The sequence below is a fragment of the Ochotona princeps genome, chromosome 16 (genome assembly GCF_030435755.1).
Source record: "Ochotona princeps isolate mOchPri1 chromosome 16, mOchPri1.hap1, whole genome shotgun sequence".
Taxonomy (NCBI): domain Eukaryota; kingdom Metazoa; phylum Chordata; class Mammalia; order Lagomorpha; family Ochotonidae; genus Ochotona; species Ochotona princeps.
In genome coordinates this window covers 56,865,398-56,879,288 of record NC_080847.1, presented here as the reverse complement: position 1 = coordinate 56,879,288, position 13,891 = coordinate 56,865,398, and the positions used below count along the sequence as shown (strand labels likewise).

At 56.6% G+C, this 13,891-nt stretch overlaps 1 protein-coding gene across 1 annotated transcript; it reads left to right on the top strand.

Moving 5' to 3' along the window:
• The first annotated feature begins 303 nt into the window (after positions 1 to 303).
• LOC131482171 (ret finger protein-like 4A) lies at positions 304 to 5,808 on the top strand. The gene is made up of 4 exons (XM_058673965.1): positions 304 to 375; positions 464 to 547; positions 4,218 to 4,512; positions 5,231 to 5,808. Exons 1-4 carry the CDS (start codon positions 304 to 306, stop codon positions 5,806 to 5,808), a joined length of 1,029 nt encoding a protein of 342 aa, XP_058529948.1.
• Positions 5,809 to 13,891: the final 8,083 nt, after the last annotated feature.

Below are 13,891 nucleotides of genomic sequence, written 5' to 3'. Positions count from 1 at the left end.
TTCCAAATGCTGTTGATCTCACCAATCTATGGATGAGGTATCCCTTCCAATGTCCGTTGGCTGACACGGTCGACCTTAGAGTCTCCAGTTGCCCAGATATTTGCTGTGATTGTTCAGCTGGGGTAGGTGTCCATATGTTCTATTCCCCATTTCCTGCTTTGGTCCAGGTGTCCTCTGCAGATGGCCCCAGTGGACTGCCATGTCCTGCTGTGATTGTTCAGCTGGGGTAGGTGTCCATATGTTCTATTCCCCATTTCCTGCTTTGGTCCAGGTGTCCTCTGCAGATGGCCCCAGTGGACTGCCATGTCCTCCATGTACACCATGGTCTACTGTCCAGCATCCATCCTCTACACTGAAGAGCACCAGTTCTCCCAAGTGGGCTCATGGACCTGGAGTCAGGCAAACTGGGCCATGCCAAACCCCCCCCACCCCGGGGCTCACAGATCCAGCAATCACCTCACAGGTGCCCATGGCCTCAGGCCATGCAACCCAGGACCCACTGGACCCACCACCCCCAGGGCTCACAGACCTGGCCCCCACCATGCAGGTGAGCTCAGGGACCTGGGTTAGGAGGCCCAGGCCCCTACAGGCTCCCCCACCCCTCAGGCCCACAGATCCAGCACCCACTGCATAGGCAGGCCCAAGGACCTGGGCCACACTGGATCCCCTACCCCCAGGCCACACAGACCCAACTCCCACTATGTAGTTGGACCCCAGGGTCTGAGAGAGGAAACCCAGGGCCTACTGGACACCTCCCAAACTCCAGGACTCACAGACCCAACACCTACCATGTAGGTGGGCCCTAGAACCTGGGCCAGGAGACCCAGGGCCCTCCAGACCCCCTACTCCTGAGACTCCCGGACCCTACACCCACCACCCCCAGACTGACATGGCCGATCTTTCCTGGGCGTCCACTACCGGGTACTTCAGTGTAGTTCGATCCAACCCACCCCCAGCTTCAACTTGCGCTAGTTGGTGCTGCAGCCTAATATTTCTTAGTCAGCTCCAAGTCCCAGCTTGAGTCTGAATTGGCTGGTGATATGACCCAACTCAGCCCTTCTTGCACCCCTTCCTGGTTCTTGGATCTGCCAGTGGATGTTATTAACTGGCCCGGCCTGGCCCGCCCCCTGACATGACCCACATGCCAGCGAGCACTACAACCTGGTCTGGTTTGAGCTGCTCCTTGTGTTGGTCCTTGCACTTGCCTGCAGGGACTGCAACCCGACAAAGCAGTTCACCGAGCTCCTCTATCTGGTCTCCTCCCAGTGGCAGATCTTGTGCGTACCAGTGGGCCCCTCTTCCAGGTTGGCTTTGTCCACCTGTTGTCCTGGCAGGAACGGCGTCCTTGCCTATCCAGCCCATACGCTTTCCGGTTCTTACTGTGGGGTGTTGCAGCTCATCCACACCTGGTTAGTACCCAGACACAGCTGTCACATGGTTCAACGGGAGCCAAGACCTGGCCCAGTCTGTTCTACACCCACCTTGACTCTCACAAGTACCAGTAGGTGCTGGTCTAGCTCAGTCCAGCCCTCCCAAAACCCAGGCCGCACCTATGCCGAGGGAGATGGCAGCCATGTCCAGTCCAGAACAATGCACTGATTCTGGCACTCGCGGTCACCGCTGGGAATCCCAGCCCAGCTTGGGCACCCCCTTAGCTCCCCAGTCGGGCCTGTTCCCAGCCACAGTTCTTGCACATAGCAGCTGATCCACATGGGTGAGCCCACAGACACAGGTCAGGTTCCACTATAGCCACAGAACCAGAGGATACCCAAGCCTCAAGGGTGCTTTGAGCTCTCGGTGAGGCAAGAGGCCCTTCTGAGGTGCCACAGGACACAGAGGGCACAGGGCGTTCCCTGCTTCCTACAGCAAACAGGTGCGCCTCCCCAGGCAGGTGACGTGCTGGGTCTACCTCTGTCCCCAGCACAGAGCGCTGAACACACAGACACAAAGGGTACACAGCCCTAAAAGACTCCAGTATCCTCAGGGCTTCCCCAGAAAGAGGAAGCCTGCAGTCTCCTCCGGGCCCCCCGTTCCAACCCCAGAGCATCCCTGAGACACAAAAGGAACCATGCGGACGGCCATTTGTCACATCTGAGAGCCAAGCAGTCTGTCAGACATGGAAGGTGTGCGGGTCACTTACAATCTTCTGGCATCTCCACCAACAAAATCAGTAACGTGTCTCAGAAGTGACCTAACACAGCAATACCTTTAAAGATGGGTTTCTCTTTGCTAGAAAAGATGTATTTTTAGCATCAATAAATAGCGATACACAGACCTAAGCCATGGGAGGCCGGCAAAGAATCTTCCAATAAAATAAAACCCTCCTAACAGTCCATGGCTTGTATTTTACCCCAGCCAAAACACAGATTCACAGAAAAACACGGACTCACCAGCTCATACCACGCACTGTTCTAATCAACACTGGGTGTTTCGACCTGAGTCAGGTGCAGCCGCTACTTCCTCTCACCAGGTGGAACCCAGCTGCTGATGGTCATGACCTTCACCTCGGAGGTGGAATATCACAAACACTCCTATGTGACCGCGTCTCCTGCCCCTCCTGCTGGATGGACTCCCTCAACTCTCTGGTATGTGCCTGGTGTGACCTAACTGGGTCACCTGGTTCCTGGGAGAGGGGAGCCCAGGATTTAAAGTCTCGCTCCGTCACAACTCCAAACTTTGCAGTAATCCCTGTAAGATTCAAGATCACATGAATTACATGGCAATACCTGCTCACTATGCACAAGTGATACTCGGGCCCGGCGCGACAGCCTAGTGGCTGGGGTCCTAACTTTGCATGCACCGGGACCCCATGTGGCAGCCGGTTCGTGTCCTGGCAGCTCCGCTTCCCATCCAGCTCCCTGCTTGTGGCCTGGGAAAGCAGTCCAGGATGCCTCAAGTGTGCTGGGGCCCCTTGCACCTACGTGGGAGACCTGGAAGCAGCTCCTGGCTCCTGGCTTTGGGTTGACTCAGCTCTGGCCGTTGTGGCCATGCAGAGTGGCCCAGAGCATGACAGATCTTTACCTCGGTGTCTCTCCTCTGAAAATCTCTTACCGATAAAAATAAATATTTAAAAAAAAGGTAGAGATAGACAAAGTGCTAGTTATTTTAAGAGGTGAGAGTTCATACGATATTACGATATATATATATTTTAAACATTTATTTATTTTATCACAAAGTCAGATGTACAGAGACGAGGAGAGACAGAGAGGAAGATCTTCCATCCGATGATTCACTCCCCAAGTGAGCCTCAACAGCCGATGCGCGCCGATCCGATGCCAGGAACCAGGAACCTCTTCCAGGTCTCCCACATGGGTGCAGGGTCCCAAAGCATCGGGCCGTCCTCGACTGCTTTCCCAGCCCACAAGCAGGGAGCTGGATGGGAAGTGGAGCTGCCGAGATTAGAACCGGTGCCCATATGGGATCCCGGCGCATTCAAGGCGAGGACTTTAGCCGCTAGGCCACACCGCCGGGCCCAATATTATGATATTATTACGCGCAGCTAATTCCCACAACCTGGTTCTTTACCATGAGCTGAAAACACCAGACGCAACGAGGTATCTTAGGAGGTTTATTCCAGTGGGGCAGGAACGGGGTGGAGGTGGTGGAGAGAAAAAGGGGGGAAGAGGAAGGGGGAAGGAGGCCAGAAGAAGAGAGAGCCGCACCTGGGGGCCTTCTTGTCCGCCAGGTGTGGGGGTGGGGATTGGGAGGGACTGAGGGCAGGCCCAGGGGATTGGCAACAGCAGGTGAATGCCTAGGGATGATTGGTGAGTGGGCGGGGTTGGGGAAGGGGCTGGAAGATTGGGGGTGGGATTCTCAGGTGGAATGCCAGGTTACATCTGATTGGTGGATGGCTGGACTGGCACGAATTTCGTGAGCTTTGAGGAAGAAGAAATGGCGCCGGGTCCAGGGTGGGATATTTGAATAACTCCTTACACAAAGACTAAAAAGGGAAAAGGAGAGAGAATCTTCCTTCTCTCTCCGGGTTCCCTTCCCAAAGGAGGACATCAAGACAGTTTCCAGCTGGGGGCACATCACATTTCATCATTGTGGCACAAAGTTGCTAGAACCGCAGCTTTAAACAGTATCACAGATTCACGAGCTGTTATTGCTGCTTGTTTTGCATAGCTTCTAATTCCAAGCACAGGCCTGTGTCTGCCCTGTGAGGGGGCACAGTGCCCGACCCTTCTGGTTGTCCACTAACGTGCCTCTTGCCCTAGATCGCCGCCATGGCCGATCGCTTACGAACAGCAGCGAGCTGCCGCGCCTGTTATAACCACCTGCAGGACCCGGTGACCCTCAAGTGCGGCTATGTGTGCTGCAGGAGCTGCCTGGACACCCTGGAGAGGGAGCCTGGTGGGGACGGGATCCTGTGTCCCAGCTGCCCTGAGGTCTCCAGGCCGGAGGACATCAAGCCAGCTCGCCAGCTGAGAGCCCTGGTAGAAGCTTTGGAGGAGCTAGAACCCAGCCTGGAGGAAGTTTTGCAGATGAACCCCAACGTGCGGAAATTCCAAGGTAAGGATCCACTGTCCACCCACACACAGCCAGCTCCGGAAAAGCAGCTTTGCCAGTGAGACGGCCAGGGGCCCAGTCCCGGTACCGGAAGTTCTCGTGCTTCCTGGACAGACAAGGGGCATCTCAGCTCCTGAGACCTGGGAGAAGCCCACGGGAGGTTCAGGAAGACCCCATCGAGGCCAAGCCCCAGAGCTCGGCATCCCCTGTGGGATCCGTTGGCCGCTGTGACTGTGGGTCCACGTGGAAACAGTGTCCTGGACACACGAGGACTGCTGAAGTCAGACACGCTGACCACGGCACAGGGCTGCTGTCCCTTTCCTGGGCGCTGACACTCAGGTTAGCTGGGCCATGGGGTCTGTGATGTGGTTCTCCAGCTGAACGTCCCTGGAGGCAGATTTGGGGGTTGCAGTCCTGGGGTGTCCCGAGAATCCGGGTTTCTGACGTGAACCCCCCGGGCTGCTGGTGATGCCGGGTAAAACGGTTTCTGAAAGTAGTCGCAGCATTTCCCTTCCAATTTTTACGCTTAAAGGCAAATCTTTATCAATCCAACACCTGAAAGCAAAAACAAGTCCCGCCATGAATGAGAGGGTCTTGAGCAGAGACACTCACTCATTCTCTGGGTGCAATGTGACCAGTTAGGAGTGGGACAGAAGACAGGTGGACTGGAGGAGACGGGAGTCCAGGAGGCACCTGCTGACCTGCTCCTTTCTTTCCACAGTGGACGTGACCTTGGACGTGGACACAGCCAACAATCACCTGTTCATTGCTGAGGACCTGAGGAGCGTGGGCTGTGTGTCTTCCCCTCAGACACGGAGGGAGAGTGCCGAGAGGTTCGACACCTCCATGTGCGTGCTGGGCTCCCCACGCTTCACCTCCAGCTGCCATTACTGGGAGGTGGACGTGGGGAGCTGCCAGGAGTGGGACGTGGGCATCTGCAGCGACTCCGTGAATCGGAAAGGGCCCGTGAGGCTGAGCGCAGAGTGCGGCTTCTGGACTGTGAGCCGCAGAGACTGTGACGGCTTCACCGCCAGCACTGAGCCCCCAACCTTGCTCCAGGCCCAGCCGTGGATACAGCGTTTGAGCATCTTCCTGAACGTGGATTTGGGGAGCGTCTCCTTCTACAACACCACAGACGGAGTCCACATCTTCACGTTCACCGAGATCCCCACCGACAGCCCGCTGCGGCCCTTTTTCGCTCCTAGGAGAGCACCGGACGGCCAGCAGGGCTTCCTGAGCCTGCCTGCTGTGGCAGCTGGGGGGCACTCTGCCCGCCCCAACCCCAGCCCCTCCAGCTAAGGACGGGTCAACCTCTGTCCACAACAGCCCACTTAGGAAACGGAAACTGTGAACCAGCAGCCCTAAGATCTGTCTCTTTCTGTAAATCTGCCTTTATAATAAACACTTAAGTTCAAAAATGAACGTATCATCGTGTGATGGGATTGCTCTCAGCCCTTGTCCGTGTTCCTGGGGAACCATGGTCTTCCTGCTTTCATTTGTGGAACATTATGCTTAGTGGTGCATTCAGCCAAAAGCTAAAGACATGAAACGAAGCCAGGGAGAGGCTTGTGGGACTGAGAGAGGGAAATGCGGTTACCTTCTTAGAACTGTATGAAACACACAAACTCTGTGCTCATGTGTTACCAAAGGAAGACAAACTGGAACCAGCTCACCAACTGGTGGTTGGTGTTCCAACCACCCCACACTCCAACCCTCAAAACCTGCTCACCTCGTGACCCGGAACCCCGACTCACTGCACCAGGACCGCTGGCACCCCACCGCCTCCACCCCTTCCAGCCACCACTGTGCCTACAGAACTTCTCTAGGTGACCCTGCAGGTGCGGCCACACAGGGTTTATGTTCCGGTAATGGCTTCTTTCAGAGCCTCTTCAAGATTGAGCCCCGTTTACAGCTGATGCCCAGAAACCCAAAGAACCCTAGAAACTCCTGGGAACACCCAAGGTCAGCACATTGGGTAATCCAGAAGAAACACACTCCTAGACACGCGAGTGTGGACCATGAAGTCGACCAGGGACAGACCAGTAGGCAGGAGGGAGGCTGGCATTGTGACACAAGTCCCTGGGGTTTTCTGTAAGAATTCCACCATATGGCGTGGTAGCCTAGTGGTTAGAGTCCTCGCCTTGCAACAGCATCTACTCCCATATGGGTGACCCCGCTTCCCTTCCAGTACCCTGCTTGTGGCCAGAGAAAGCAGTCGAGGATGGCACAAAGCCTTGGGAGACCTGCGGCTCTTGGCTCCTGGCTTCAGGTTGGCTCAGCTCCTGCCGTTGTGGCCACTTCGAGAGTGAATCAGTGGATGGAAGATGTTCCTCTCTGTATATCTGACTTTCCAATAAAAATAAACCTTTTCAACAAATGGAAATAAAGAATTCTACCACATGTGAAAGGAGAATCAAACTCTTGCCAACCCTCAAAAGCCACTGTGATCAACGCTCAAGAGCCACTGTGACCAACGCTCAAGCCACGGAGAGGCTGGGAGGTCACTGTCCCCGATGGATACACACAGGAAGCCCCTGAGGCACACACAAGCAAGCCGCTTCAGTCCCACCAGTGCAATGCAGGTGGAGGTTGTTGAGGACAGCAAGGTGACGGCAGAGTGGCGGAGCGGCACGGAGCCCTAGCAGTCAGCCCCAGGCTCACAGGCGACCAGGCCTGGAAGAGGGACTAGACCCAACGCTCAACAGTCTTGATCCCCGCAGGCAGAAGGGTGGACTCGGCCCCAGCTCTCCCACATGTACCAGCTTCACCCCAGGATGCTGAAGCAGCCGGCACGCAAAGCTCTGTGACACTTGGCGGAGCCATGGATTTTTTTTTTTTTTGGCTTTGACTGGAATTCTTGGGTTTCCATAAAAAGGAGTGATCATGTCGTCATAGCAACATGGACAGCTGTGGGATATGATGCCATCAGAGTGGTCAGGCACAGGAAGACAGAACCGTGCGACCTCACACTCGTCCCGTGGAGGAGAGAATGGTGGTCATCAGGCTGGGGGAGGGACACGGGAGACACAGGCTAAGGAGGCCAAGCTTTCGAGGGCGGAAGTGCCAGTGAGCAGGGCAAGCCACAGTGATGCCGCAGCTTCACCTCGCATTGCATTGTGGGAACGGTGCTCACAGGTCTATGCCCACAGGCGTCACAAGGAGACGCCACTGCTTTTGGTTGGTGCTGACATCCCGTATGGGCGCCGGTTCAAGTTCCAGCTGCTCCACTTTCCTTCCAGCTCCCTGCTAATGACCTGGCAAAGCAGTGGAGGATGGCCCAAGTGCCTGGACTCCTGTACTCAGGTGGGAAACCAAGAAGAAACTCCAGGTTCCTGGCTTCAGCCTGCCCCAGGCTGGGTGTTGCAGCCATTTGGGCAGTGAACCAGCAAATGGAAGATCTCTCTCTCCCTTCCCCCCACCTGAAGAGACAGAGGAAGACTTTACCAGCCGAGCCTGAAGGAACCCTCTGGTCTCATGTCCCGGACATTCCCACTCACGTCCAGCGCTGCAGGAGTCAGGCCGCCAGGCTAGGCTGCCCTGAGGTCCCAGCCCCGCGAAGCCCCTCTGTTACTCCAGGCTGAGCTGGGCTCCCACACACCTGTAGAAGGGCCCACGTGTTGCACATTGCCCAATTTTGGTTTACGTGTGAGTGAAGGGGGCTGGGGTGTACTCTGGTGGCCAGCTTGTCGCCCTAGTGCCCTGGAGCTCGGTCCAGGTTTCCCGAATGGGCAGCAGGGCCCCGTGCCCTGGCTGCACTTCCCCCGGTGCAGTAGGGGAACCTGGAGCAGCGTGGGATCTCTGCGGGCAATCCCACGCAGGACGCGGGCTCCAAGCGGCATCAGGACGAGCCCGCGGACCTGCCTGCCCCCACTCAGCTTATCCTCCGCATCCTGCCCAGCGTGGGCGGCAGCCGCGACACAGGACCCGCACGCGTGAGGTTGGCAGCTCCGCCTGGGGCGCTCACCCACCCGGGGCGTGTTTGTCCTGTCCGGGCACAGCACGGGTCCGCTCTGGTGACGACCCCACCCTGCCCACGCCTGGAAGCCCCCCACCCCCACCCCCGCACCTGAGCCGCGGACGCATCTTCACCCCTTGGCAGCAGGTATCCCTGTGAGCCTCAGGCCCATCTGCCTCGGGAGCTGCCCCCAGGCCTTGAACCCCAGGTCCACATCTGAAAGCTGCTCCCAAGCAGCCCTTGGGGAGCTTTAGGGGCCGTCCCTCGCTAGGACGCAGGAAGCAGCGGCCGAGCCCATCAGTTTCCAGCGGGCCACACCTGCAGGAGCTGCACCTGGCACACTGACCCAGCTGAGTGGAAACCTGCACAGCTGCCCGCGTGGGGCTGGGGAGCAAGCCAGCACCGCGACCACCGCCCAGCAGATGGGAGGGGCTGCTCTCTCAAATCCCTTTTGGAAAAATCACCTTGAGCCACTTGCACTCAAACTGAATTTTTCTCTTCCTCTCTTACCCAGCCCTAGACGTCAGCACGAGTTTCCACGTCCGGCCTCCCATGGCAAACTGTTGGTTCCAGTCCCAGCTGCTCCACTTCCTGCTAACATCCCACCTCAGGAGGCCAGGAAAGATGGCCCAGGTCCTTAGGCCCCTGCCAGCAGGGTAGGGAGGCCAGGGTAGAGTTCCCGGTCCCAGTTCAGCCTCGTCCAGCCTCGGCTGTGGTGGCCGTCTGGGCAGTGAGCCAGTAGATGCAAGATGTCTCAGATAATCAGAAAAATCTTCAGGCGGAGTGCAGTTGCAGACCCACGGGGATCCTTCCAGAGGGAGATGGAAGCCTGGGCCACAGCCCAGCCAGCAGAGGCCCTAACCCTGCATGCCAGCTCGGAAGAAAAGCCTGCAGTTTGCCATGGGATGCTGGGCGTGGAAACTCCTGCTGACGTCTAGAGTTGGGGAGTTCCCCATCACGGGCTGAGTAGGAGAGGAAGAGAAAACTCACTTTGAGTCTAAGTGCCCGGGATGGACGCTTAATGAACAAAATGGGAACCAAAGTCAGGGGTTGATCCTCTGGGAGTACAAGCCTGGGGAAGCTACCACATAATATCCACATATTTTTACACAACATCTAATTTATATATTTATAATATACATAATTTATAAATACATTATTTATAAGTATGTATATAACATATAAATACACATGTTTTCATATCTTCACTTTCCGAAAGAAAGTATTTCTTGGGTTTCCCTGTACAAGCCGGGAGGAGCCGCCAGCCAGACCACGCCGCACGCTGCACGCTGTTTCCAGCACGCAGCAGCAGGTGGCCCGCCGGTGTTGGCTCAGACCACATGCCCTGGGCTGCGCTGTCAGCTGGACGCTGGCGTGAAGCCGGAAGGGGCTGAGGCCGCCTGCTCCCGGGCCACCTGCCGAACCAGACACTCTCTGGTAAGGACTCCTGGTGATTTCTGTCAGCAGTGATGAATGCCGGCAGCGCCCACCTACTGGCCACAACTGCCAGGGCTGCGCCGATCCAAAGCCAGGAGCCAGGAGCCTCCTCTGGGTCTCCCGTATGGATGCAGGGTCCCAAGGCTTTGGGCTGTCCTCCGCTGCTTTCCCAGGCCACAGGCAGGGAGCTGGATGGGAAGCGGAGTAGGATGTGAACCGGCACCTGTATGGGATCCCAGCGTATGCAAGGAGAGCATTTAGCTACTGGGCCAACACTCCTGGCCCTCAAATTTTTTTTTTTTTAAGATTTATTTTATTTTTATTACAAAGTCAGATATACTGAGAGGAGGAGAGATAGAGAGGAAGTGGAGCTGCCGGGATTAGAACCAGCAGCCACATAGGATCAAGGCGAGGACCTTAGCCACTAGGCCACGCTGCCAAGCCCCCTCAAATATTTTTTTACAAGAAGTAAAACTAGGGTGGTGAAGTCCACACCCACAGATATTGCTAAATACATTTTTAAAAATTCAGACTCAGAATATCAACATCGCTGACTGGAAACCCGGGCCTGGGGAGCTTTTCCCTCTCCTGTCCCTCTGGCCTTCCCAGCCTGGTGGGCCAACACTCGCACAGAGCACTCGCGCACTGGGTCCACGTGGGCTGGGTGGGGCTCCCAGGACCACGGAGCCGTGTTTTTCACCCAGTGTGGAAGCTGCGAGCCCACGCTTGCTACTTTAAAGGCTCTTTGTCCGGAGGTCAGAGTCAGCAATCCCAGGCCAGCTTGGCTCCAACCCCAGGCCAGTCTCACACCAAAGGACAGCCCGCCCTCTCCCGGGGAGCGCAGACGGGGCGGCCGGCACCCACAGGGATCCCAGCCATTGCAAAGCCTCTGGGACGCCTTGCTGGCACAGCCGCTCGCAGCCCGCGGGAGGCCCCACCCTCCGACGCTGCAGCCGCGGGTCGCTGGTCTCTGGTGCCCTCTGCCGGCCCGGGCACGCACAGCGCAGCCCTGCCAGCGCATTAACGTGGGGTAAGAGGAAAACCCGTCCTAAGGCTCAGGCGAGCCTCGGAGCTGCGGGCTGTCCCTCTGCCCCAGCGCATGCCGGCTGGGACCACTCACTCCCCACCAGAGGCCGGTGGCACACTCCCCTCACTACACACACACACAACACCCCACACCCCACATGCAGTACACCTCAGAGCCACCTCATTCCACACACACCGAGCCACACCACATACTCCACAGACCATACTCCCACGAACACCACACACACGCACACTCCACTCCAACCTCATATACCACCGCATGCTCTACGCACACACACACCTTCACACCAGGCTGCAATGCCCTTTGCTCACAGTGGTTCCCAGCGCCAGAACCTGCGGTGTAGAGCTGAGGCAGAGACGGGGGACAGGCACACCCCTGCAGCTCTGGCCCAGGCTGCCCACTGAAGTCTGAGGCATTGCAGAGATGTGTGCAGCTTCCACAGGGACGGACGGGACCGAGGGGCCAGCCGCGGCCGGGCGATGGCAGTGTCCCATACGGACACCAGCTCGAGCTGCTCCAGCGCCCTGCTAATGTGCCTGGGAAGGCAGTGAAAGGTGGCCCCGGTGCCTGGGCCCTGCACCCACATGGCAGACCACATGAAGCTCCCAGCGGCCGGCTTTGGCCTGGCTCAGTGCTGGCCGCGGTGGACAGGAGAAGCCAACCAGCAGATGAAAGATCTGCTCATTCACTCACCAGACCCACCCCTGCCAACGTGCCCCGTCATGTGACCCTTTCAAATACACAGACATGCATACATCTTTCGTTATAAAAAACCAGGTACATACTGCTTGGACAATTGAAAACCAACATTCATTCTGGGGCCAGCATCGCGACACAGCCAGCTGCAATACTAGCATCCACATCGGAGTGCCGGTTCCAGTCCCGGCTGCTCCACTTCCCATCCGGCTAGCTGACTGTGGCCTGGCACAGCCCTGACCCACCCTCTGGGGAGCAAAACAGTGGGTAGAAGAGCTCTGTCTCCTGGTGTCTCACCCTCCGTCATTCTGCCTTCCTAAATGACCTTTTAAAAAAGTTAAAATCTATTCATTCCACTAGAGATCAACATCCCGGCAGTGTCCCCAAATGTCATGTGTGAAGGTGCTGACAGAGAGAGGTTCTCCATCGGGCCACCTCCCCAACACACCAGATCACCTATGCCAAGCCCACAGCCAACGCCCTCCCGAGTGGGGGAAAGCCGAACCCCACTTCTACAACCTGGACCCACTCTTATGCCACACATTCCTGGAAGCCTTAGCGAGAGTCACCAGGCAAGAGAACTACAGACACCCTGACGGAAAGGGATGATGTCAAACTGAGAAACTGTCAGGGCAATGCCGCCTGCTGCCCACCAAGACAGAGCAAGGCCGCAACAGGCCTGTGCGGTGCCGAGCCCAGGAAGGACACTGACCAAGACACACGCACATTACGGACTGCTGAAACCTCCAAACTGGGGCTGGCGCTATGGCATGCTGGGTTAAACCGCCACCTGTTGCTGGCATCCTCATGTGTTAGCACTCCAGCTGCTCCACTTCCCACCCAGATCCATGCTAATGCGCTGGGGAGCCTTACACCATGTGGGAGACCTGGAAGAAGCTCCTGGCTTTGGCCTGGCTCAGTGCTGGCCGTGTGGCCCTGTAGGGAGTGAACCAGTGGCTGGAACAGACTTCTGTATGTGTGCATCCATCTCTCCTCCTGTTTCTGCAGCTCAGATTTGTTGTTTCTATTGTTTTATTTAATTTTCTAAATCATCTTACATAGTTGATTAGGGCACAAAGGGTCAAAGGCTACAGGAAAGTGGGTAAGACCACTGTTATCACACTAATATCATTTTTTCCCTGTATCTGGGGTAAGGGGGAGATAAAGGGAGAAGCCCCACCCAGCCTCCCACCCATCCCAGGCCCCCGATGTGGGGCACGCTCCGAGGGTCCTGCTCAAGCAGTTTTGACAGTTCAACAGGTTCGAATTGCCGCCAATCTCGCCGTTCCAAGCACGATGAAATCTCTTCAGAATCCACTGGCTGACAGTCTCTTCATGGTTGGGGTTCTGAGAGCAGCAGTTCAGTTGGAGGGATCTCCAAAGAAGTTTCATCTGAGATGATCCCAGACCTGATTCTTGTGTGAATTTGCCAGTACAGGGCCCGGCACAGTCTGTCGCCCCAATCAGCTTATGCACATGCTGGTGGTTGCAATTGCTGGGTCAGTTCTGTTTCCAGCCCTGTCTTCCACGCGAACCAATGATTGTTGCAGTCCAGCTTGAGTCCACCCAGCACACACTTGACCCTCACATAAACCAGTGGGAGCTGCAGCCTAGTTGGGATGACTCCCCATAACCCCCACCAGGCCTGCCCCCTACCCTGGTTCCCATGCATGCCAGTATGTACCGCAGGCTTGTCCAGTCTGTCCCACATCCCATTTAGCTCTCATACATGTCAATGGGCATTGAAGCCTAGTTCAACCCAACCAACCTACTATCCAGCCCACATACATGCTGGCGGGTGCCTTTCTGTCCAGCCACCCCTGCCCCCGTCCTGGTTTTTGTGCTCTCCAGTGGGAGTGGTTACCCACTAGGGAGGTGCCCACTATCTCCCTACTAGGCCACTCCAACTTCCGGATTATGCACTCTCCAGGTGGTTCTGGCATTTAACTTAACAGAATTGGTCCCCAGTGCCAGCCTCTGCCATCTGATGATGTGGCAAAGCCCAACCAACCCTCACCCACTCTAATTTTTGCTTGCACCAGTCTGAACAGTCAGCCCAACCTGACCCTTCCCTGATCTAGCTCACATGAGGCCCACGGGTGTTGTAGCCCTGCCTGGTCTGGTCTGCCCCCATCCCAACTCATGCTCTCCAGTGGGAGTGGTTGTCCAGCAGGGGAGCCCACATTCCCCTGCTGGCTTTGACCCCTCCTCCCCACCCCCGGTTCTCATGTGTGCTGTTTGGGCCT

Bases quoted from the DNA above. Each gene is read 5' to 3' on its own strand.
- LOC131482171 (XM_058673965.1), top strand. From the start codon at position 304: ATGTCCTCCATGTACACCATGGTCTACTGTCCAGCATCCATCCTCTAC. The intron at 376-463 runs GTGGGCTCATGG...ATCACCTCACAG, and splicing joins AAGAGCACCAGTTCTCCCAA to GTGCCCATGGCCTCAGGCCA. The intron at 548-4,217 runs GTGAGCTCAGGG...CTCTTGCCCTAG, and splicing joins ACCTGGCCCCCACCATGCAG to ATCGCCGCCATGGCCGATCG.